Genomic DNA, 24,423 nt, shown 5'->3' with positions numbered 1-24,423 from the left:
GTCAAAGCGTTTTAAAGTCATCACCACTTAAAGTGACATTGGTCAGATTTGCAACCGTAAGGTGAAATAGGCCGAGTCCTTAAAGCGAACCTGTCACCATGATTTGCGCATAGAGCTGGGGACATGGGCTGCTAGATGGCCACTAGCACATCTGCAGTACCCAGGTCCCCACAGCTCCTCCGCACTTTTAATTGTGTTAAACAGTTTTGAGTGATATGCAAATTACCTGATATGAGTCCTGTAGCCGGAGATGAGTCAAGCGTCAAGGAGCCCAGCACCGCCCCGCGTCCTCCGATTCTCCTCCTTGCCGGCTGACGTCACAGAGCCGGAGCGCCAAAATCTCGCGATGCAAGAGCTAGCGCATGCGCAGTGTCGCATCATGTTCATTCCCTGTGCTGGCATCAGCACAGGGAACGAACTACGCATGCGCTAGCTCGCGCATCGCGAGATTTCGGCGCTCCAGCTCTGTGACGTCAGCCGGCAAGGAGGAGAATCGGAGGACGTGGGGCGGTGCTGGGCTCCTTGACGCTTGACTCATCTTCGTCTACAGGACTCATATCACGTATTTGCATATCACTCAAAACTGTTTTTTAACAACCATAAAAGCGCGGAGAGCTGTGGGACCTGGGTACTGCAGATGTGCTAGTGGCCATCTAGCAGCCCATGTCCCCAGCTCTAGCGCAAAATCATGGTGACAGGTTCGCTTTAAGGGGTTAAACTGGAAGTCATCCGACACGTGTGGTATATTGTCCACTTTTCTATTCTGAGGATCTGTAAAGCACTCCCGTTTTGACCTGTTATGCAGGGTTTTATTTTTGAATGTGCTTTTTAGTACTCTCCTTCTCCAGTTTCCCACCAGAATACGGTAGTTGGTATTTGTGGTTGTAGTGTGGCAAGTACTACCCAAGTACGAAAGCTCGCAGTAGGAACCTCATTAACCTAAGCTCTGCTTTAGAAAGTGTGACAATGACTTTTGCCTGATGCTTACTGAGGCGTATGTTCTCTCCCAGGGTGTAGCATCTAATGAGCACTTAGTAAACAAAAAGTGTGCCAAAAGTGGATCTGGCCAGTGGCCACCGGAGACTGTTAGGTTTTCATGAGTCGGTAATTTGGTCTATTCTATATTTCCGTGAGAATGGGCAGCATTCACTCAGGCAGTACATAGTTCTTTGAAGCCCACTTAGACCTCAGGAGACTGAGGTTCTTTAAATAACCCTCTGTCATATGGTGATCATGGATAGAGTGTGTTTGCGTCACTGAGTGTGGCCCCCAATTTCCTTTTCTTATTCTTCAGAATATATATCCTTCCTTCCTCCATTCCCTTTCTGCTTACGTTCTCAGTAATTATCTTTGTCAGACCATGACCTGTTAAGAGAGCCACCTTCTGTCTCCCATGAGGATGACCACTGCTCAAGCTTTCAAGTGTCTTATAGTATTTGGGGTTTCAGTAAGATGTATATTTTGCTCCTGAGATTAAGTAGCCATCTTCCATCTCATTACAGTAAAACCTGAGACCATGACAAGTGAAGCAGGTACAGATATTGAAGTAAACGGTTCTGAAAAGGCTGAGATACCAAATGACCAATCGGGGACTCCAAACGAGCAGGACCAGCAGCCCGCAGAAATCCAAGAGGTTGCTGACAGCTCTGTCAATGATAACCCTGGAGAGGCAGAGCAAGGGAACGTAACAGAATCCCCAGGTTCCCCAACCAGCCCTGGAGAGAGGAGTCCAGGGGAAACAGAAAAAAGGAGGCACATGAAAGCAAAGGGTTTTTCCCGATTCCTGCCGCCATGGCTCAGGAAGCAAAAATCTCAAAGCCAAATGGAGCCTAAAGAGGAGAGTACAGACAACATGGATGGTTCGGCTGAGGGAACACAGGAAAGAGAAGATGAAGTGAATAATATAGATGAGACATCAGCAGAAGGTCAGCCAGCAGAAAACCAAGTGGCTGAGGAAGATAGTCCTGCCAAGAAAGCTGATGCAGAGTTACAGGTATGCATCCCCTGGCTCCTACATTAGGCACAGTTTCTCGATGTGTAATCTTTAGAAAATCACAGTCGTTAATTATTTTTATTCCGTGGAATCAAAAATGATTCATTATTTAATAAGTAACATGTTGGCTTGATTCCAGCATTTTTTTTTTATTGCAATAAAATTTCATACGTCGCCTAAAAGTTATGTTTTATTTGCCAGTCCAAGAAAAGGTAATCCATGTCCTCCTTACCACATGTTTCACTCTTGATGGGTGGCGGCTCTAAGAAGCCAGGTGTAGGGCTTCTAATCAACAGCTCTTGCTTAGCACTATACGCCTAGAATGTTAGCTATCTGGAGTCCGTGATGGTTTCACTATGAGGTCCTCCTAGCCTTCATTCCCTGCTTGCGTGGTAATGAGCCATCCTTCTCTATCATTTATGTCCTCATCTATCAGATTGAATATTTATGCTGGAAAAAGGACTAAATATGACTGCACAGCATTCAAGTAAAGAAGGGTTAATGGTTCAGATGAAGCAGCCTAGAATAGAGCAATCAGAGTTCTGCCTTGTTGAACATCAAGCCTAAGATAGGAAAACCTTGAAAATTAATATTAGGGCAAATACTTAGAGCAAGATTGTATGCCTGGTTCATCTCAACAAAGAATTTTCTCTGTAGTGGCCAGAAGATTTTCTGTCATCTTTATGTTTTCTATATATATAATATAATATAGGAAATGCTTTAGGCCCTGCTTGAGGGGCTGTAAACTGGGCATCTACCAAGAATCACAAACTACAAACTGGCATAGTATTATAAAGCAGTGCTCAACCCCATATGCAGTGGTGCATCTATACCCGGGGGAGGGGGGGGGGGGGGGGGGGGGGGGGCAGATCCTGCCCTTGTGGTCCGCTGTTAATGGCAATCCCCAGCAAAAATGCATACCATGGAGGATGCCTGCAGCGGACCACAAGTACCACAATGGACATCCTACACAGGATAGCAAATGTGTGGTTGTGATAAACAGTAAAGATAATAAAACAAAGACAGGTGCACTCTGCGGTCTTACTAAGCCCTCAAACTGGTGTTAAAATTGAGAGATAGGCAACATGTACTACGTGAGAACATGTCTGAGCCCGAGCACCGCGCCAAGGTTTCTCAAGTAGCTCGGGAACCTAACGCTAAACCTACCTGGGCCGTGTGGGCAATACCAGGAGCCAGTGGGCGAATTACAGGAGCACAAGGTCCGACTCAAAGCAATCTCCCAGTAACCTCCAGCATGTAACCATGCATACATTGGGAGGAGGCAGAGAGCTGCAATATGGGCCCGTCCGGCACACGTTCGGTTGGAGGCAGTTGGATGACGAGGACAGAACGTGGCAGCTATTGGTGGCCACCGCAAAGGGATCGCTCCTGGGGAGGTATTTTGTACTGCACTGTGGTATTTGGTTCTGTGGGATGGTATTCTGTGCTGCACTGCACTATGGTATTACTGCCCCACCTTTTGTTAATTTGGACCCACCTACAACATTGGGGCCACAAAATAAACCTACATGCACAGCATTTTGTTCTTTTTATCAACCCTATCTTCGTTTTATTTGTTTCTGTTGCTTACAGGTATCTACAGAGGAGAACAAAGAGCCAGAAACGCAAAAACTCGATGAAAAAGGGGATAAACAAGAAGATGAAAAAGAAATAAAGGAGAAGCTTCCATCTGACACTAAGAAGGAGCTCCCCTTTAAATCCCCGAAAAAAGTAAAGACTGTGCCATGTAAAGTGATTATGTTGGATAAAACGGAATACAGCTGTGGAATAGAGGTGGGTACTGAGATTGTATTGCAGGGGTACTCGAGTACTATTTTTAACCACCTCCGGACCGCCTAACGCAGATTCGCGTTCCGGAGGTGGCAGCGCTGCGCACAGTCACGCATATACGCGTCATCTCGCGAGACGCGAGATTTCGCTCCAAGCCGGCCCGCGCATGCGCATCGCGGGCCGGCAAAAGTTAAAGAACAAGTTAGTCACCAGCCTGCCAGCAACGATCATTGGCTGGCAGGCTGGCGATTTTTAAAAATCCAATCACAAGCCATATAACAGATCATATTAGTAATATGATCTGTTATATGGCTTGTCTGCTCCTGTGCTGGTCCTTTTCGTCGTTGGATCCAGCACAGGAGCAGACTTCACAGTGAGTAGCACCAACACTACACCTTAGCCCCAGATCACCCCCCTGCACCCCAATTAACCCTTTGATCACCCCTTTGATCGCCCCTGTCAATCACCAGTGAAAGGAAAAAAAGTGATCAGTGTAAACTGTCACTTTTTTTTTTTCACTAGTATTGGCTGTTAGGTTTTAGGGATAGTTTAGGCCCCTTGGTTAGGTAGTTAGCGTCAGTTAGCGCCCACCCCACCGCACCGCAGTCACTTTTATTCGCTGAATAGCGTATCGCTAATCAGCATTTGTACTTTTATAGTATCTGTAAGTGATCAAAAACTGATCACGGTCAGATCTATAATAGTATTAGTGTCACTTTAGTTCGCCCTCCACCCAAAACGCAGTGTTTGCCCGATCAGGCCTGATCGGTCGCCCACACGTGCGTTCACCCACGCCCGCCCCACCGCAGTGACAAAAAATATATATTTTTGATCACTGCACATTCATTTTACAACGCACTGCGGCGATAAAAAAATCAGTTTTGATATTTTTTATCAACCGCAGCGGCCTCCGGTACTTCGCTAGCCTCCCCTTTGTAAGACAGGTTTGCTTTTTTTCTTGGGTAGTCTCAGGGAATACCCCTAAATTTAGTAGTCCAAAATGTCAAACAGGGGGTATTCTTCTGAAGAGGCCTACAGGATTCTGACCCAGTCGGATGAGGAGTGGGAACCCTCATCTGATGAATCTAGCGGGTCAGAATATGAACCTGTGGAAAGCAGTGGCTCTCTGACCCAAAGTTCGGACGAGGAGGTGGAGGTCCCTGGCAGCACCAGGCGTACCCGGCCCCATGTCGCTAGACCACAGGTTATGCAGGATCCGCTTCAAGAGCAGCAGAGTGGGCTGTCGCTGCCGGATCACGTGGTGAGGCATACACCAGCAGCGCAGCCCTCCCTGGACCTAGTACCAGCACTGCCGTACAACATGGTGACGTGGCGAGCACCAGAAGGGCAGTTGAAGCTGGTACGGTGGCACGTGCACTAGTTACCCCGTCGCAGCCACCGCAAAGACAGGCCCGTAGAGCCCCTAGAATCCCTGAGGTGCTGGCAAACCCTGATTGGCAGTCACCAACTTCAGCCGCACCTGTAGTTCCCCCCTTTCACCGCCCAGTCTGGAGTTCGGGTTGAGACGGCTCAAATCGGTTTCGGCCCTGGGATTTTTTGAGCTGTTCTTGACTGCGGAGCTCTTGGACTTAGTCGTGGCAGAGACCAACCAGTATGCCACACAATTTATATCCGCCAACCCGGGAAGCTTTTATGCCCAGCCTTTCCGGTGGAAACCAGTCCAAGTTTCCGAAATTAAAATTTTTTTTGGGCCTTCTCCTCAACATGGCCTGACAAAAAAGCATGAATTGCGGTCATATGGTCAACGCACCCGATTCATCACATGCCCATGTTCTCTGCTGCTATGTCCAGGGCACGATTTGAGGCCATCCTCCGTTTCCTGCATTTTAGCGACAACACCACCTCCCGTCCCAGAGGCCACCCAGCTTTTGACCGGCTCCACAAAATTCGGCCCCTCATAGACCATTTCAACCAGAAATTTGCAGATTTGTATACCCCCGAGCAAAACATCTGCGTAGACGAGTCCCTAATACATTTTACCGGGCGCCTTGGCTTCAAACAGTACATCCAAGCAAGCGTGCCCGGTATGGGGTCAAATTGTATAAGCTCTGTGAAAGGGCCACAGGCTATACCCACAAATTTCGTGTCTATGAGGGAAAAGATCAGACCCTGGAGCCGGTCGGGTTGCCCTGACTACCTGGGGAGCAGTGGGAAGACAGTCTGGGACTTGGTGTCACTCTTATTCGGCAAGGGGTACCATCTTTATGTGGACAATTTTTACACAAGTGTGGCCCTCTTTAGGCATTTGTTTCTAGAACGGATTTGCGCCTGTGGCACCGCGCGAACTAGTCGCGTGGGCTTCCCCATCGGCTATGTAACCACCCGTCTTGCAAGGGGGCAGAGGGCTGCCTTGTGTAACGAAGAACTGCTCGCGGTGAAATGGAGAGACAAGCGTGACGTTTACATGCTCTCCTCCATTCACGCAGACACGACAATCCAAATTGAGCGAGCAAACCCGTGTCATTGAAAAGCCCCTCTGTGTCCACGACTATAATGCGCTCATGTGAGGGGTGGACTTCAATGACCAGATGTTGTCTCCGTATTTAGTTTCCCGCAGAACCAGACGCTGGTATAAGAAGGTGTCTGTATATTAATTCAATTGGCGCTGTACAATAGTTTTGTTCTCTACAGTAAGGCTGGGAGAACACGATCTTTCCTCAAATTCCAGGAAGAGATCATCGAGAACCTCCTTTACCCAGGAGGTTCCGTGGCCCCATCCCCCAGTGTAGTTAGCCGTCTACACGAGCGACATTTCCCCAGTGTCGTTCCTGGTACCTCAACCCAACCGTCACCCCGAAAAAGATGTCGTGTCTGTAGCAGGAGTGGAATAAGGCGTGACACCCGCTATTTCTGTCCTGACTGTGCTGACCACCCTGCCCTATGCTATGGAGAGTGTTTCCGGAAGTACCACACACAGGTACACCTAGCATAGGGATTGCATCTCACAGGACAGGCACACAGGGCTATTAGGGCCCTTTTACTCTCAGCTGCTGCAAACCTCTCCTTTCACCTGGGATAAAGTGCATAACGTACTTCGCCACATCTTTGGGCGATTTGCGCTTTGCACATTGTCCCATGGGGAAGGAGAGGTTTGTTCTATAAAGGTAAAAAAAACTAAACAAAAAAAAAATTACCGGTAAGTAAAAAAGTTAAAAAAGTTTAAAAAAGTTAATATGTTCTGTTCTAAAGTTAATAAAGTTATTGCTTTGCGGCCTGGTTTTTTCTTTTTTGTTTTGTTTTTTTTACCTTCCAGTGGACCAACCGATCGACCAGCTGCAGCACTGATGTGCATTCGGACAGAAGCATTGTGCTGCTGTCAGATTACACGCAAGTCGGTGTATGCGGCGCTGCAAGACGAGATTTCTCCTCTGCAGTAAAAGATATGTTTGCCGAGGCATATGAGCTGAGGAGGTGGCGGTGTTCATATACTTTGGCAAACACTTTGTATATATAAAAAAAAAAATCCCGGCAATGATTTATTCATCCACATCGATTGATGTGAATGGAGAAATCTGGTTTGCCAGGGCATACGAGCTGAAGTGGGTATGGATGTTGGGCGGAGCTCCTATGTCCTGGCAGACGCCTTTCCCCTCCTTTTTCTTTTTTTGGCAGAGATTTTTTCATCCACATTGATCGATGCGAATGAAGAAATCTGTGCCGTTCATTTTTTTCTTTCAGCCCAGAGGCTGAACGGAAAAAAAAAAATCTCATTACCCGTATGCTCAATATAAGGAGAATAGCAGAAACTCCTAATGCTGGCATACATGTAATGATTGCGGAGACCCTCAAATGCCAGGGCAGTACAAACACCCCACAAATAACACCATTTTGGAAAGAAGACACCCCAAGGTATTTGCTGAGGGGCATATTGAGTCCATGAAAGATTGAAATTTTTGTCCCAAGTTAGCGGAAAGGGAGACTTTGTGAGAACAAAATCCAAAAAATCAATTTCCGCTAACTTGTGCCAAAATTTTTTTTTTTCAATGAACTCGCCATGCCCCTCATTGAATACCTTGGGGTGTCTTCTTTCCAAAATGGGGTCACATGTGGGGTATTTATACTGCCCTGGCATTTTAGGGGCCCCAAAGCGTGAGAAGAAGTCTGGTATCCAAATGTCTAAAAATGCCCTCCTAAAAGGAATTTGGGCCCCTTTGCCCACCTAGGCTGCAAAAAAGTGTCACACATGTGGTATCTCCGTATTCAGCAGAAGTTGGGGAATATGTTTTGGGGTGTCATTTTACATATACCCATGCTGGGTGAGATAAATATCTTGGTCAAATGCCAACTTTGTATAAAAAAATGGGAAAAGTTGTCTTTTGCCAAGATATTTCTCTCACCCAGCATGGGTATATGTAAAATGACACCCCAAAACACATTCCTTACCTTCTTCTGAGTACGGAGATACCAGATGTGTGACACTTTTTTGCAGCCTAGCTGGGCAAAGGGGCCCACATTCCAAAGAGCACCTTTCAGATTTCACAGGTCATTTACCTACTTACCAGACATTAGGGCCCCTGGAAAATGCCAGGGCAGTATAACTGCCCACAAGTGACCCCATTTTGGAAAGAAGACACCCCAAGGTATTCCGTGAGGGGCATGGCAAGTTCCTAGAATTTTTTATTTTTTGTCACAAGTTAGTGGAAAATGATGATTTTTTTTTTTTTTTTTTTTTTCATACAAAGTCTCCTATTCCACTAACTTGTGACAAAAAAATAAAATTTCCATGAACTCACTATGCCCATCAGCGAATACCTTGGGGTCTCTTCTTTCCAAAATGGGGTCACTTGTGGGGTAGTTATACTGCCCTGGCATTCTAGGGGCCCAAATGTGTGGTAAGGAGTTTGAAATCAAATTCTGTAAAAAATGATGAGTGAAATCCGAAAGGTGCTCTTTGGAATATGGGCCCCTTTGCCCACCTAGGCTGCAAAAAAGTGTCACACATCTGGTATCTCCGTACTCAGGAGAAGGTGGGGAATGTGTTTTGGGGTGTCATTTTATATATACCCATGCTGGGTGAGAGAAATATCTTGGCAAAAGACAACTTTTCCCATTTTTTTATACAAAGTTGTCATTTGACCAAGATATTTATCTCACCCAGCATGGGTATATGTAAAAAGACACCCCAAAACACATTCCTCAACTTCTCCTGAGTACGGGGATACCAGATGTGTGACACTTTTTTGCAGCCTAGGTGGGCAAAGGGGCCCATATTCCAAAGAGCACCTTTCGGATTTCACTCGTCATTTTTTACTGAATTTGATTTCAAACTCTTTACCACACATTTGGGCCCCTAGAATGCCAGGGCAGTATAACTACCCCACAAGTGACCCCATTTTGGAAAGAAGAGACCCCAAGGTATTCGCTGATGGGCATAGTGAGTTCATGGAAGTTTTTATTTTTTGTCACAAGTTAGTGGAATATGAGACTTTGTATGAAAAAAAAAAAAAAAAAAAAAAATCATCATTTTCCACTAACTTGTGACAAAAAATAAAAAATTCTAGGAACTCGCCATGCCCCTCACGGAATAGCTTGGGGTGTCTTCTTTCCAAAATGGGGTCACTTGTGGGGTAGTTATACTGCCCTGGCATTCTAGGGGCCCAAATGTGTGGTAAGGAGTTAGAAATCAAATTCTGTAAAAAATGATGAGTGAAATCCGAAAGGTGCTCTTTGGAATATGGGCCCCTTTGCCCACCTAGGCTGCAAAAAAGTGTCACACATCTGGTATCTCCGTACTCAGGAGAAGGTGGGGAATGTGTTTTGGGGTGTCATTTTATATATACCCATGCTGGGTGAGAGAAATATCTTGGCAAAAGACAACTTTTCCCATTTTTTTATACAAAGTTGTCATTTGACCAAGATATTTATCTCACCCAGCATGGGTATATGTAAAAAGACACCCCAAAACACATTCCTCAACTTCTCCTGAGTACGGGGATACCAGATGTGTGACACTTTTTTGCAGCCTAGGTGGGCAAAGGGGCCCATATTCCAAAGAGCACCTTTCGGATTTCACTCGTCATTTTTTACTGAATTTGATTTCAAACTCTTTACCACACATTTGGGCCCCTAGAATGCCAGGGCAGTATAACTACCCCACAAGTGACCCCATTTTGGAAAGAAGAGACCCCAAGGTATTCGCTGATGGGCATAGTGAGTTCATAGAACTTTTTATTTTTTGTCACAAGTTAGTGAATATGAGACTTTGTAAGAAAAAAAAAAAAAAAAAAAAAAAATCATCATTTTCCGCTAACTTGTGACAAAAAATAAAAAGTTCTATGAACTCACTATGCCCATCAGCGAATACCTTAGGGTGTGTACTTTCAGAAATGGGGTCATTTGTGGGGTGTTTGTACTGTCTGGGCATTGTAGAACCTCAGGAAACATGACAGGTGCTCAGAAAGTCAGAGCTGCTTCAAAAAGCGGAAATTCACATTTTTGTACCATAGTTTGTAAACGCTATAACTTTTACCCAAACCATTTTTTTTTTACCCAAACATTTTTTTTTTATCAAAGACATGTAGAACTATAAATTTAGAGCAAAATTTCTATATGGATGTCGTTTTTTTTGCAAAATTTTACAACTGAAAGTGAAAAATGTCATTTTTTTGCAAAAAAATCGTTAAATTTCGATTAATAACAAAAAAAGTAAAAATGTCAGCAGCAATGAAATACCACCAAATGAAAGCTCTATTAGTGAGAAGAAAAGGAGGTAAAATTCATTTGGGTGGTAAGTTGCATGACCGAGCAATAAACGGTGAAAGTAGTGTAGGTCAGAAGTGTAAAAAGTGGCCTGGTCTTTCAGGGTGTTTAAGCACTGGGGGCTGAGGTGGTTAAAGATCCACATACCTGAGCCTTCTGTATGGTGAAGGTCCAAGCCGCATCAAAATGTAATGAGGGACAACACCAGTGGTATGTTGCGCTGCATGGGAGTTTCGGGGAAAGCACTCGGCTATCTCGGAACTCCCTTAGAAATGAATGAAGCAGCTGCACGCATGCCTGACTGTGCTGCACCATTCATCTCAGGGGGTATGGGGACTCTATTTTTGTGATCGGTGGGAGTTTCAGCAGTAGGACTGCCACTGATCTGATAGTTATCCTCTATCCTGTGGACTTCTAACAACCCCTTTTAAGTTCCCCCAACACACAGTATTATGTCCCCTTAAGTAGTTCCTTACTCAGAATGATGCCCCATTAAATGACCCCATGCATTGATGCCCTCTTAAGTGGCCCCTCAGCGTTATGGCCCCAACACACACGAAATGATGTCTTCTCACAGAGTGCCCTCCCACACACAGTGATGGCCTCTCACGGCGTTGCGCCATTCTCACCAATATAACTAACAGCATTGCCCCACAGAAGATTGCAAACTTATTCCAAACATACCTTTTGTGTACTGTGTCTTTTTTTTTTCAATGCCCAGGAAAAGCACTTTGATTCTGAAAACTGCTCCCAAGTGCCCAAAGAAAACCAGACTTAAGAGGAAGGGCTGCTTTAGGCTACTTTCACACTTGCGCTTGATCGGATCCGTTCTGTACGGATCCGATCATATTAATGCAGACGGAGGCTCCGTTCAGTACGGATCCGTCTGCATTAATAACTTAGAAAAATTTCTAAGTGCGAAAGTAGCCTGAGCGGATCCGTTCAGACTTTCAATGGGGGACGGATCCGCTTGAAGATTGAGCCATATGGTGTCATCTTCAAGCGGATCCGTTCCCATTGACTTACATTGTAAGTCTGGACGGATCCGCACGCCTCCGCACGGCCAGGCGGACACCCGAATGCTGCAAGCAGCGTTCAGCTGTCCGCCTGGCCGTGCGGAGGCGAGCGGAGGCTGAACGCCGCCAGACTGATGCAGTCTGAGCGGATCCGCATCCATTCAGACTGCATCAGGGCTGGACGGAAGCGTTCTGCTCCGCTCGTGAGCCCCTTCAAACGGAACTCACGAGCGGACAGCAGAACGCTAGTGTGAAAGTAGCCTTAGCTGCTGATATCTTGGGATTGGTGGCAGCTAGAGATGTTTGAAAGCTGCATTATATCCACCACATCGGAAGATTTAGCTGTTGCAGCTGTACTCAGATACCGTACTCTATTTGTATACAGTATTTTTGGAATGCGTTTGCAACCTGTGGGGTAATGCTGTTAGCTAGATTAGTGAAAATGAGGTGACAGACTCCCTTTAAGCCCTTCCCCTTCCCTTGGGTGCCTCCAGTTTAAATAACCACCTAACCCACATTACCCTCACAGACAGCCCAGAGTAGGTTGGCTGCACTCTGCTCTGTGGCTCAGTGCAGCAGGCATGGTGACGTCACTACATCGCCCCTGCTTGTGCTGAACTACAGATAGCAGGGGAACGAGGAAGCAGCGAGCTGACCACTCCCTGCTTCACAATTGTATTCAACTGTATCTGTGTTTTCAGGACACAGATACAGTTGAAAGTGATACATGCAGGAGTTCTTGGGTACCCTTGTTCTATAGCAGTATTCTATGGCCATCTGCTATTTTTGATGAGAACAGGCTATACATGCATTTTTTTTTACCTCCACAGTATGGTATGGAATATATCTATTTATGATGGTATTTGCTATATTTCTTAAATTGTACTTCCAATGATATGCTATTATGGTTTTGTCATTTACGTTCTCAAAATTGTCTTAAGCCTTTAAATATATTGAGATACAGGGCTTTGTGTTTCCCTCAAATGACATTTAGGTGGTAAACACAACTGCTCACTACCACCCACAATTAGAAATTGGGGATACAAGTCCCCCTTTTTCCTGCAAGATCACAATGAGGAAGAGTTTGTGAAGCCTCAGGGCTGGTGATGCTCAATTTAAAGTCTATCTGCCTTTTGGAAACAGACGTGCTAACTGCCTATGCTAGTCCCATACAGCTTGTAAGGAGCAACAGCGTGAGTGCTCCACCGCCGCTCAATTCAAACTTCTCACCGCGATCTTACAGTGAGGAGAAACATTGGTATCAGGATTTATCTATTCAGGGTAATCAACCTTCAGAGGTTGCCAGTTGTCATGAGAAGCGTACCAAATTTTAAAACCAGCATTCAGGTGAATGGGGATTAGATGCAGTACAAGGCACAACCCATGCAAAAAGTGGCACTGGCAATTGAAAAAAAAAAAAAAAAAAAAGATCCTTTTTGTAACCCTGGTCATTGTTCTAAAGGGTGTCTCCAGAAATACTAATTTCTGGTTTGTTTACTTCTGGCGCTGCATGGTCACATGCTCTGCTGCAGCCAATGACTGGCTTCAATGGTGGCTTTCTGCTTCTGTCCCGGTTACTGCTGAAGCCAGTGATTGGCTGCAGTGGAACATGTGACCATGCCCATGCAGCACTAGAAGAAAACAAGCTGGCCACAGTGGAGGCCTCGCGGAGGACCATTCCCGGAAGGAACAGGTAAGTATGAATCTTCTGAGGTTGCAGGGATTTGCTAACAAATCTGCATTCCTGGTGAACCCCTTTAAGATATGGAGTCTAATGGCTAATGAACAAAATGTTCCCGATTAATTGCCTGATCGTTAGCAGAGATGAGTGCTGCACATTACTTTTGCTATATGAGGACAAGCGATCGCTCTTTCCAATAGAGATTCATTGTTTCTGGGCTGCAGATCCCTGTTTATGACGATCTACTGCCCAGAAATCATGATTTTAGCTATCACTAGTGAGTGTTTCTACAGATGCTCATCCTTGGTGATTGCTCAGTGATCGGTCAGTGAAGAAGGACTTGAAGGTTCTACAGAATTTGTGCCTTTCGGTACCCAAGATGTAAATCTAGTACTGGGTATGTCATGATGCAAAATATGCTTCAGCAAACTAGGTAATGTGTTAATAGTGTTATATTTCTTGACCACTATGCATTTGAATAGCATGAGAAAGATTTGCTTGAAATTCTGCGCCTATTGGGGGATCGCACTGCTCACTGTCACATAAGCCATGTCTGTAGTCGCAGATTATTTGTGGCTTTGCATTGCTTCAAAACCCATCTATAATTGAAGGTTATGATTTTACATTCAAGGACTTGCCTGGCGAAGAAAAGGGAGAATGAGCAGGACAGGGACAAAATGAGCTTTGAGCAAGAATTTGAGGAAAGGGCAGGCACATGCAGACACTTCAGATCATTGCTTCTCAAGCCATGCGCTGGACTTCAACTGACTCCTGGTGTTCATATTTTAATATACTGGCGTCAGGAGACAAATGAAAGGCAAACTGAGCAGTGGTTTTTATTCTGGCTTGGGTGGTGAGGCCCAGGCAAACTGAAAAGGATATAAAATTGCTACCATAAAAGCAGTGACAAACCTGCCTGGAGGCCGAGTAACAAAACATTTCTAAAAATGTTTTGTTACTCGGCCTCCAGGCAGGTTTGTCACTGCTATTATGGTAGCAATTTTATATCCCTTTCATTTTCAATTCAGGTACAATACTGCCTGTTGTGGATTGATTGCCTGACGTTGTAATTTAGGCCTCATGCACGTGACCGTTCAGTTTTTTGCGGTCCGCAAACCGCGGATCCGCAAAAAACAGAAGCTGCCCGTGTGCCTTCCGCAATTTACGGAACGGGCAGCCCATTGTAGAAATGCTTATTCTTGTCCACAAAACGGACAAGAATAGGACATGTTCTATTTTTCCACCTCATCCACCATGAAGGCCACAATGAGATTGACCCTTGACCCAATTCCCTCCACCCCCTTAGTGTTTTCCTGCGCCTACGGGGGTTACACGTGGAGAGAGCCCTCCTAGTGGAGGGAAGAAAAGAAAGAAGAATTAAATTCCTTTACCGGATCTCCGTCTGTCCTCCCGCGGCAGGGGCTTAGGGTGGGCAGCTGGAGCATCGAGGACCCTCGTTCCGGCTTATGTTGGGGCATGCGTTCCTTCCTATTAGGGGTGGGCGGTATAGGCGATATGCAATATAAATTTGGGCTACGATATGGATTTTCGCCATATTGCCGGACCGCGATATGATCACGCTCTCTGCACGCACCATTTTCTTCTGAGCCGGCCAGCACAGTGGAGGGAGAAGGAGGGAGTCCCTCCCTCCCCACTGCGCGCGGTTGCCGCTGAACACCAATGAGGACAGAGTAGGAGGAGGAGGGGAGGGACTGTGGCCACTGCGCCACCAATGAATGTGCCGGCCATATCCCACAGGGTCGTCGTCCCCCCCCCCCCCATCATTGGTGGCAGTGGGCAGTTCCGATCGGAGTCCCAGCAGTGTAATGCTGGGGCTCCGATCGGTTACCATGGCAGCCAGGAGTCACTCTACTGAAGTCCTGGCTGCGATGGTATGTTAGCGAGCAGCATTATACTCACGTGCGCCGTGGCCGCCGGGCGCTCCTTCTTCTCATAGGTCTGTGCGGCGGATTGCTAATGCTTATAGCATTAGCAATGCACCACACAGACCTATGAGAAGAAGGAGCGACCGGCGGCCACGGCGCACGTGAGTATAATGCTGCTCGCTAACATACCTTCTCCCACCTTCTCCCTCCACTGTGCTGGCCGGCTCAGGAGAAAATGGTGCGCGCAGAGAGCGCGATCATATCGCGGTCCGGCGATATGGCGAAAATCCATATCGTGGCCCAAATTTATATCGCATATCGCCTATACCGCCCACCCCTAATAGGAAGGAACGCATGCCCTAACATAAGCCGGAACGAGGGTCCTCTATTCTCCAGCTGCCCACTCTAAGCCCCTGCCGCGGGAGGACAGGCGGAGATCCGGTAAAGGAATTTAATCTTTATTTCTTTTAATCTTTCTTTCTTTCTTTTAATCTTTCAGTCCCCCCCCCCCCCCCCCCCCCCCAGAAGATTCCTAACCTCGTCTCAGGGCAGGTCAGATTTACCCAAGGTATGGAAGCGGGTTCAGGAGCTTTTAAGCTCAGGCGTAATTCAAGAATAACTCAGAGTTGGATCCTGAAAGAATGGAACAGAAACCAGATGGATTTGGACAGGAAAATCCAGATACCTCAGCGTGTGAAGTCCAATCTCGATTGGTGGAAACTCAGGAGGAACCTTCTCCAGGGAATGAGCTGGTTAAAGCAGCCAGAGATTCAATTGATAGCAGACACCAGCACTTTAGGCTGGGGCGCAAAGATCGGAGATAATTTCTTTCAAGGTACTTTGGCCAGAAAACATAGAGAAGTTCTTCCAACTTCAGAGAGTTATACACGGTCCTCATGTCTGTAAGGAAAGGGGATTGGCTTTTAAAAGGTCAGCATCTAAAGGTTCTGTCCGACAACATAGCAACAGTAGCTTATCTAAAACACCAAGGGGGAACAAGATCCAACCCTCTAGGAGAAGTAGCAAGGAAAATTTTCGCTTGGGCAGAGGAAAATTCCCTATAGTTATCTGCAATCCACTTGAAGGGTTTGAAAAACATAGAGGCAGACTACCTCAGCAGGAGAATAGAGGCAGTTGAGTGGTCTCTAAACAGGGTAATCTTCCGGGAAATAGTCTCCAGATGGGGCCACCCAGAAATGGATCTATTCGCTTCTAGAGAAAATGCTCAAGTAGATCTCTTTTGTTCCCTAGATCCAAGGGACAAGCCTTGGGCAGTAGACGCTTTTTTAATAAGCTGGGATTGGAAGCTGGTATATGCGTTCCCTCCAAATACCCCTTATACCCCGGATCATTCAGAAGATCCAAAGAGAGACTGCTACAATAATCCTGGTAACTCCTCTCTGGACCAAGAGAAGCTGGTTTCCCAGTTTAAAACAATTAGCCCTGGAGGACCCGTGGGAAATTTCTTTCCAGAGGGATATGCTTGTCCAGGGCCCTCTAATTCATCCAGATCCCCAGATATTCAAGTTATCGGTATGGATCCTGAAAGTGAGACATTGAGAAGAAATTTCTGATAAAGTGATCCTTACACTCAGGGCTAGTAGGAAAAAGGTTACTTCTTCCATTTACCATCCGGATACATCTCACCCCCCCCCTCCCCCCCAATTAGCAAAATTTTTGATTTCTTACAGAATGTTCTAGAGCTAGGGCTAAGACCCAGTACGCTTAAGGTGCAAATATCTGCTCTGAGCACCTTCTTTGATACTAGCCTAGCTGAACATTAGATGGGTAAGAAGATTCATCAAGGCAGCGGTTAGATTAAGACCTACTCTAAGATCCAGAGTTCCCACGTGGGATCTGAACACAGTACTTGAGGGATCAACAATGCCCCCCTTCTTTCCTTTATCCAACATATCGTTAAAACATCTATCCCTAAAAACGCCCTCCTTAATAGCTATTACTTCGGCTAGACGTATTGGAGAGTTACAGGCTCTCTTGCAGAGAACCATATCTTCAGATTCTGGAGGACAATATTCGTCTCAGATTAGATCCAGGATTCTTGCAAAAGGTGGTCTCTTTCTTCCACCGAGACCAGGAGATATTCTTGCCTTCCATTCACCAGGAAGGGGACATGAAGGACAAAATAAGACTTGGACGTTAGAGAGACAGTTATTCAGTATCTGGAGGTTCACAGAGAATTCAGGAAGGACGATAACTTGCTAGTCCAATTCTCAGGTAGGAATAAGGGGAAAAAACTTACTACATCCTCCTTAGCCAGGTGGATCAGATCCACTATTGAATGCTATTGTTCCATCCAAAATAAGTCCTGCCCGGGGGTAGTTAGAGCTCATTTTACTAGAGCCACTGCCTCCTCTTGGGCAAAAACTGCGGCTCGGATGCAGACCCAAACTACGGTCGTGTGCATGAGGCCTTACCTTGTAATAGTTTAATAGTTTGCTTATCCTACTCTCCCTTTTCCAAATGCTTGAAAGAAAAACTATGTTCGGCAAATATTAAATGTGGTACAGTGTGGCATTTTTCCTTGCTTTTGGGTCCATGGCTTAAAGAGACCAGACATCTTTGGAGACTTATTGGCCATGTTCCATGGGAAGAAGAAATATGCAAAGGGTATTCTCCCAGATAGGGAAGCATCTCGCTGGTGCTTCCTTGTGGAAGTGGCTCCCTATCAGTCAGTCTGACTCTTCAACAAGCCTTGGACAAGGCTTGAATGCAGATACCTCTTTGCATATTTTTTTCCCATGGAGCGTTGCCGATAAGTCTCCATATACAGCTGGTCTTTTTAAGGAGAGCTAGCACCCTGCCTAAACTGCATTCAAGGCATCGCACTTAGCCAGCTAGAATCCATCCTGATGGGGGGCAATCACCCCGAAATGGCTGTCTATGGATGGATATCTGGCTTGGCTATTTTCCCTTTTCATGTCACAAGGCTTGTTGAAAAGTTGGACTTTGACGAGTTTCGCTTTCCCTCCGAGATACCTCTTTGCAAAAAAAAAAAAAATAATAATAAAAACTCAAGTCAAAAATGTGTAAAATTATCAAGTTGTGTATGAAGGAAGCACTGAGAAAATCTCTACCAAAATATAAATATAATGCAATTTATATTTCTAAACGCTGATATAGTAAAAAATGATTGCATACAAATACAGTAAACTGTAATAAATGCACTTTTTTATATTACTAGCTGAAGGACCCAGCTTCTCTCAGGTATATTTCATCTATTTCATTTAGATGGTTGGCCACTATATAAGTACTTTTCACTATATAGTGGGAGGTAGGGTAAAAAAAGAGTTTGCTAATATACTTTATTAAAAAAAATCTGAATGGTAATGTTTTTATAAATAGACCCGTCCCCTCAGCCCCGCTCTGTGTGCAGCCAGTTTGTCCATGGCTGCACGTGACATGGAGCAGCTTTAGAGAAAGCTCGTCCATGGCTTTATTCTATGAGCACATATGCAGCTTTTTCTAATAAGAGCAGCGCATGCCCAGTCTGCCCCTGCCACTGGCACGCTCCCTGCTCCGACTCCGTCTCTACAACCGGCTTATTCCTGTCAGAGTTCGGAGCGGGAAGAAAAGTATGAGCGCGTCGGGATTCGGACGTGCAGCCATGGATGAACTGACTGCATGCAGAGGGGGTGGGCTCATTATGAAAGCATTACCATTTGGATTTTTTTTTAATAAAGTATATTCGGAAACTCCTTTTTTTTTAACCTACCTCCCACTATATAGTGGAAAGTACTTATATAGTGGCCAAACCCTTTAATGTTTGTGTGTGTGTGTCGTTAAAATATATCGACAGTATCCACTAGAACAGTGACATCTACAGTACCCCGCCCCCTTAACGGTGACCTCCAGAGCCCCCCACTCCTTAACACTGACCCCCCCCCCCCCCCCCACAGTGCCCTGTCTCCTTAAAATGGGACCTACACAGCAGCCTACCCCTTTTAACTTTGGCCTTCACAGCAGCCTGCCCCTTTAACAGTTAGTTCCACAGCACCCCGCCCCCTTAACAGTGACATCTACAGCACCCGCCCCTTAACACTGACCATAAGTTACAGTCCCCTTAACACACCACCATTCCTGGCCTCCTTCACAGAGACTTCTACAGTGACTGCCCCTTTAACAGTGACCTCACAGTACCCCGCTGCTTTACCAGTGACCCCACAGTACCCCGCTGCCTCTTTTTAATAGTGGCCTCCACAGCCTCCTCCTCCCTTAACACTGACCTTCACAGTGCCTGTCCCTTTGATAGTTACCTCCACAGTGGCCTGCCCCCTTAACAGTAACATCCACAGTGCCCTCCCCTTTAACAGTGACCTCCACAGTACTCCGTCTCCTTAACAGTGATTTCCACAACACCCCACCCCCTTAACAGTGACCTCTACAGAGCCTCCACAACACCCCGCCCCCTTTACAGTGACCTGTACAGCACCCCGCCCCTTAACACTGACCTCAATAGCGGACCGTCCCCTTATCTATAACCTCCACCGTCCACTGCCCCTTTAACAATGACCCCCCCACTGTTCCCTGCACCCGTAACAGTGACCTCCACAGCGGCCGCCCCTTTATTAGTGACCTCCACAGTACCCCGTCAACTTAAGTGATTTGCACAACACCCCACCCCCTTTAACAGTGTCCATTACAGCAATCTGCCCCTTAACACTGACCTCCATAGCGGACTGTTCCCTTAACTGTGACCTCCACAGCAGCCTGCCCCTAGGGTGGCCAAAGGTCTGGTTTTAGGCCAGACAGTCTGGCTTTCAGACTCCCTGTCCGGCGTAGGGCCTGGACGGACACAGGGATGTCCTTTCGAACAGCTCACGCTTAGACAGCAGCACTGTTCTGTCTGAGCTCGAGCTGCAGGGAGAAAGTCACCCTCCCTCCCACCCCTGCAGCTAACAGAAGTTGATTTTTTTTTTTTTACCTTCATTTTTTCAATCCCCGTCAGCTGCAGAGTGGGAGGGGGTGTGACCTAACCGGGTCGGGGATGTGGCTTAGCGGGGCCTGGGGGCGGGTTTTTTAAGTCTGTCTTTTTGAGGGTGGCCTGAATAGCCACCCTACCTGCCCCCTTAACTGTGACCTCCACAGCACTCTGCTCCCTTAACAGTGTCATCCACAGCACCCTGCCCATTTAAAGCTGACCTACAGTAGTGAAGAAAAATGGCTGGGTTGTTATGGAAACCTGGTGTACAACTCTGTGTATGTGGAGGCTAAGGGCCTGCGAGCTTCTAGTGACTGATAAGGGTCATGTGACTGTGTGTATGGCAGTTGGTATATGAAGAGAGAGACCTGCAGGCTTCTAATGGCTAATGCATTATATTTTTTTTAACATCTCAGGAACGGTACGTCCTAGAGAGCTGAGACCCGGTCTAAATCCTTCCCGGACACCTGATGTACATGTGTGCCAAATTTCGTGATTGTAAATGCGACGGTGCGGATTCCTTTAGCGGACATACACACATTCACTCAGCTTTATATGTTAGATTGGTGATGGCGGGTGCCATCTCGGCACGGCATTCAGCTGTCCCTTCCTATTATGCCAAATTACCTTGGGAGGAGAATGTGCTGCTAAGTGTCTTTTCATGTCACACAGCGCTAATGGACTCTCCTGTGACTGTGCAGATTTTTTGCAGTGTCTAAGAAAATGTAATTGCTAGTTGGCAGCGCAGGAGCGTGGTTTTTCCGTAGCAGGATGTGAAGGAGCAGAGAGGACTTGTCAGGGAGGCCGTCGCTGACCTATATTTTACAAATCCCTTTCAAGTGCTTTATATGCCGTTCGTCTACCTGGAAACAGCCAATTGTGCAATCTGATTACGTGACGGAGCTCTTAATGACCTAAAAACTGTGTTTTCTCCTGCTGCATGTTTTGCCCCCTACATCTTTAAAATGAATATTTTATGGCAGAAGGCGGTCCGATCGCCGCGCATGGCTACGTATTAGTTAGGCATGTCTGAGCAACTGATGCCTATTCAAGCTGACATTAGATTCATTGTTGCTTGCAGTTCAAGACCATTTGTCGCACACCCCAAGGAAATGGCTTCCCCCCCCCTGCACGGTTTCCAGAAAGGAGAATTTGTCGTTGTACGTTTCACTGGATAGGATGTGTTTTTTTGTTTTTTTTAGGTTTTCAGCTTTTTGTGTGCAGTTTTTGATGCAGTTTTTTGTGCCGAAGCCAGAAGTGGATCCAGCTGGAGAAGTAGAAATCCTTCCAGTATATTTCTCATTCCTTCACAACCTACTTCTTGGCTTGACTCAAAAATTTCATGAAAAACTGCCACAAAAAGCACCCTTATATTTCATTCATTAGGCTGGGTTCACACGGCGTGTCCGGATTAGGTCTGGATGCGTCCCGGTGTATTGCGGCAAACGCGCGCGATTAGGTACGCAATTGCAGTCCGTTTTGACTGCGATTGCGTTCCGATGTTCAGTTTTTATCGCGCGGGTGCAATGTGTTTTGCACGCGCGTGATAAAAAACCGACTGTGGTACCCAGACCTGAACTTCTTCACAGAAGTTCAGGTTTGGGTTAGTTGTAGTGTAGATTTTATTATTTTCCCTTATAACATGGTTATAAGGTAAAATAATAGCATTCTGAATACAGCATGCTTAGTAGGTGATCAATTGAGGGTTCCCGTAGTTCCCGGTCTTTTCTTTACTTCTTTAATGATGAACTACCGGCTAGGACCTGTGGTGACGTCAGATCACATGCTCCAATCACATGGTCCATCATCACGGTGATGGACCATGTGATTGGAGCATGTGATCTGACGTCACCACAGGTCCTTTAGCCCACAGCTCATCATAAGAAAAGACCGGGAACTACGCGATCAAGAGGAGAAGGTGAGTTAATTTTTTTTATTTTTTTTTAACCCTCAATTGATCACCTACTAAGCATTCTGTTTTCAGAATGCTATTATTTTCCCTTATAACCATGTTATAAGGGAAAATAATACAGTGAATAGACTGTCGCCTAGCAACCATGCGTGAAAATCGCACCGTATCCGCACTTGCTTGCGGATGCTTGCGATTTTCACGCAACCCCATTCACTTCTATGGGGCCTGCATTGCGTGAAAAACGCAGAATATAGAGCATGCTGCGATTTTCACGCAACGCATAAGTGATGCGTGAAAATCATCGCTCATCTGAACAGTCCCATTGAAATGAATAGGTCGGGATTCAGTGCGGGTGCAATACGTTCACCTACCGCATTGCACCCGCGCGGAAATCTCGCCCGTGTTAGCGCAGCCTTAGTCTTGATTTAACATATAGTTATTCCGGGTCTAAAGAACAGCATCTGTTTGCCAGAGCTGCATGTGACACTTCTGTGTGTTTTTATGCTGAACTTTTCACCTTTAAAATAAATTTGTGTGAAAAAAAGACTGTGTGTCATAAAAGAGACACCACTAAAATAGAGCATGGTATAAAAGCCGCCATATAAAAAAGAGGGGACCGTAGGATCCTATAGGGTTGTACAGAGCATAACACAATAGATGTGCATGATTGTGGCCTGCTGGGGTTTAACAGGAATACTGTCAGCATCAGATCCACTTCAGATCTAATTTGCATATACAGAGTGGTCCAGAGAAAAGTAGCCCGTCTCAAATATCTCCAAATCCAACTGCCGAATAGGAAATCTGTCTAAGTTGTCCATAGCAACCAATTAGAGCTCAGCTTTTATTTTTTCTTAGCCCTGTAGGAACTCAAAGCTGAGCTCTGATTGGTTCCTATGGGCAACTAAGACAGATTTATTATTCAGTTTGAAAAAAGGTGGCCTGGAACAGCGAATAGTGATTTGTGGAAGGCTGTGTGCGAAGCAGATCGATTTTAAGGAAACACAAGAGACCTGGACATCTTAGTTAGTTGTAAAACTGTTCAAACACCAGAAGAAAAAATGTCCTGCCTCATAGAACGCACTGGCATGGCACTGGATGAACTCGAGGAAAACGTCACAAACACTATCCGCAGCATAATCCGACGTGCCCAGAAATGCATAGAGGTGAACGAGGACCACTTTCAGCATCTTTTGTGACTTGTGGGTAATTAAAAAAAAATATATAATATTCCACTTGCTCCTTCATCTTGTCATACGATATCTGGAGGTGGGCTACTTTTTCATGGGCCACCCTGTAGATTAAAGAGTCTGTCGCCTACTCTGAGCGTTTTAGACTGCTCAGATCGCGTTATAGAATGTTTGCCCCCCCATTAAAATAGTACCTCTCTTGAGTCTGTCCCACATGGAGATCCTGAAAAAAGTAAAGTTATGCAAATTAGCTGTTGCAAGTGCCGGGGGCGGAGTTACGGCCACAAGTGCCCAGGCCCTACAGCTATGTGCCCAGATAACAGCTCCTCTTGCAGTCTTCTGGCCCGCCCTCCTCTTGCAGTCTTCTGGCCCGCCCTCCTCTGGCTTGGAGATATTGTACAAGCGCCGGACCCGTGCATGCGCACTGCTTTGCCCACTATGGGCAAAGGCACTGATCTGAACAGTGCGCAGGCCTGGCGGTGACTAAATATCAACCTGCTCAGCTCCTGCTCTATAACATGCTGCCTGCATCTTGAACACCGTGTTCAACATGACAGGTTTCCCTTTAAAAGCCTAGTTTGCAGGATCGGTTCTGGCAGCTTGTTAGGGCTGTGCTCCGACCCCCTCATATTATTGCTATAGACTTCCATTGATCAGAACCAATAATTCTGCTGTAATAACAGCACACATTTGCATGTGTATTAAAGGGAGTCTTTCACCTAAAATGACCATTTTACACCACAATCATCATGATATCATTACATTCCCCATATTATAATCTTACCTTTCATATTGCTGTCCATCACCTATTTTCTCTTAAAAACGCTTTTATTCCATATGCTAATTAGGTTCTGAAAGTGCCCAGGGCCGGCGTTTATGCTGTCGGTGCCCATGCCCCACGGCGCTGTTCAAATTAAAACCCCCTCCCCTTTCACCCCTCTGGCCCGCCGTGGGGCATGGGCACCGACCGCATAAACGCCGCCCCTGGGCACTTTCAGAACCTAATTAGCATATGGAATAAAAGCGTTTTGTAAGAGAAAATAGGCGATGGACAGCAATATGAAAGGTAAGATTATAATATGGGGAATGTAATGGATATCATGATGTTTGTGGTGTATAATGGTCATTTTACGTGAAAGACTCCCTTTAAGCATGGGAGTTGGGAATATCGACCAACATCAGAAACCTTCAGCAGTGTTTGGCTCCAGACCTGGGTGTAGAGAGGATCCTGCCCTGTAGACAATACAGGGCCTCATAGTATTGAGCATGCACCTGGTAAGGTAAAGCGGAGGAAATAT

The 24,423-nt window shown here is 46.0% G+C and overlaps 1 protein-coding gene across 7 annotated transcripts in view; it reads left to right on the top strand.

Moving 5' to 3' along the window:
* EPB41L2 (erythrocyte membrane protein band 4.1 like 2) overlaps positions 1 to 24,423 on the top strand; it is a 179,759-nt gene that overhangs the window by 57,076 nt on the left and 98,260 nt on the right. For all 7 annotated transcript variants that reach the window (XM_040429135.1, XM_040429136.1, XM_040429140.1 and 4 more), the window contains 2 exons: positions 1,503 to 1,993; positions 3,587 to 3,787. In XM_040429135.1, the coding sequence (XP_040285069.1) occupies positions 1,517 to 1,993; positions 3,587 to 3,787 (678 nt within the window). In that variant the 5' untranslated portion in view covers positions 1,503 to 1,516. The remainder of the gene's footprint in view (positions 1 to 1,502; positions 1,994 to 3,586; positions 3,788 to 24,423) is intronic.

The sequence above is a fragment of the Bufo bufo genome, chromosome 4 (genome assembly GCF_905171765.1).
Source record: "Bufo bufo chromosome 4, aBufBuf1.1, whole genome shotgun sequence".
Lineage (NCBI taxonomy): Eukaryota > Metazoa > Chordata > Amphibia > Anura > Bufonidae > Bufo > Bufo bufo.
This window is presented reverse-complemented; position numbering and strand designations above follow the sequence as displayed.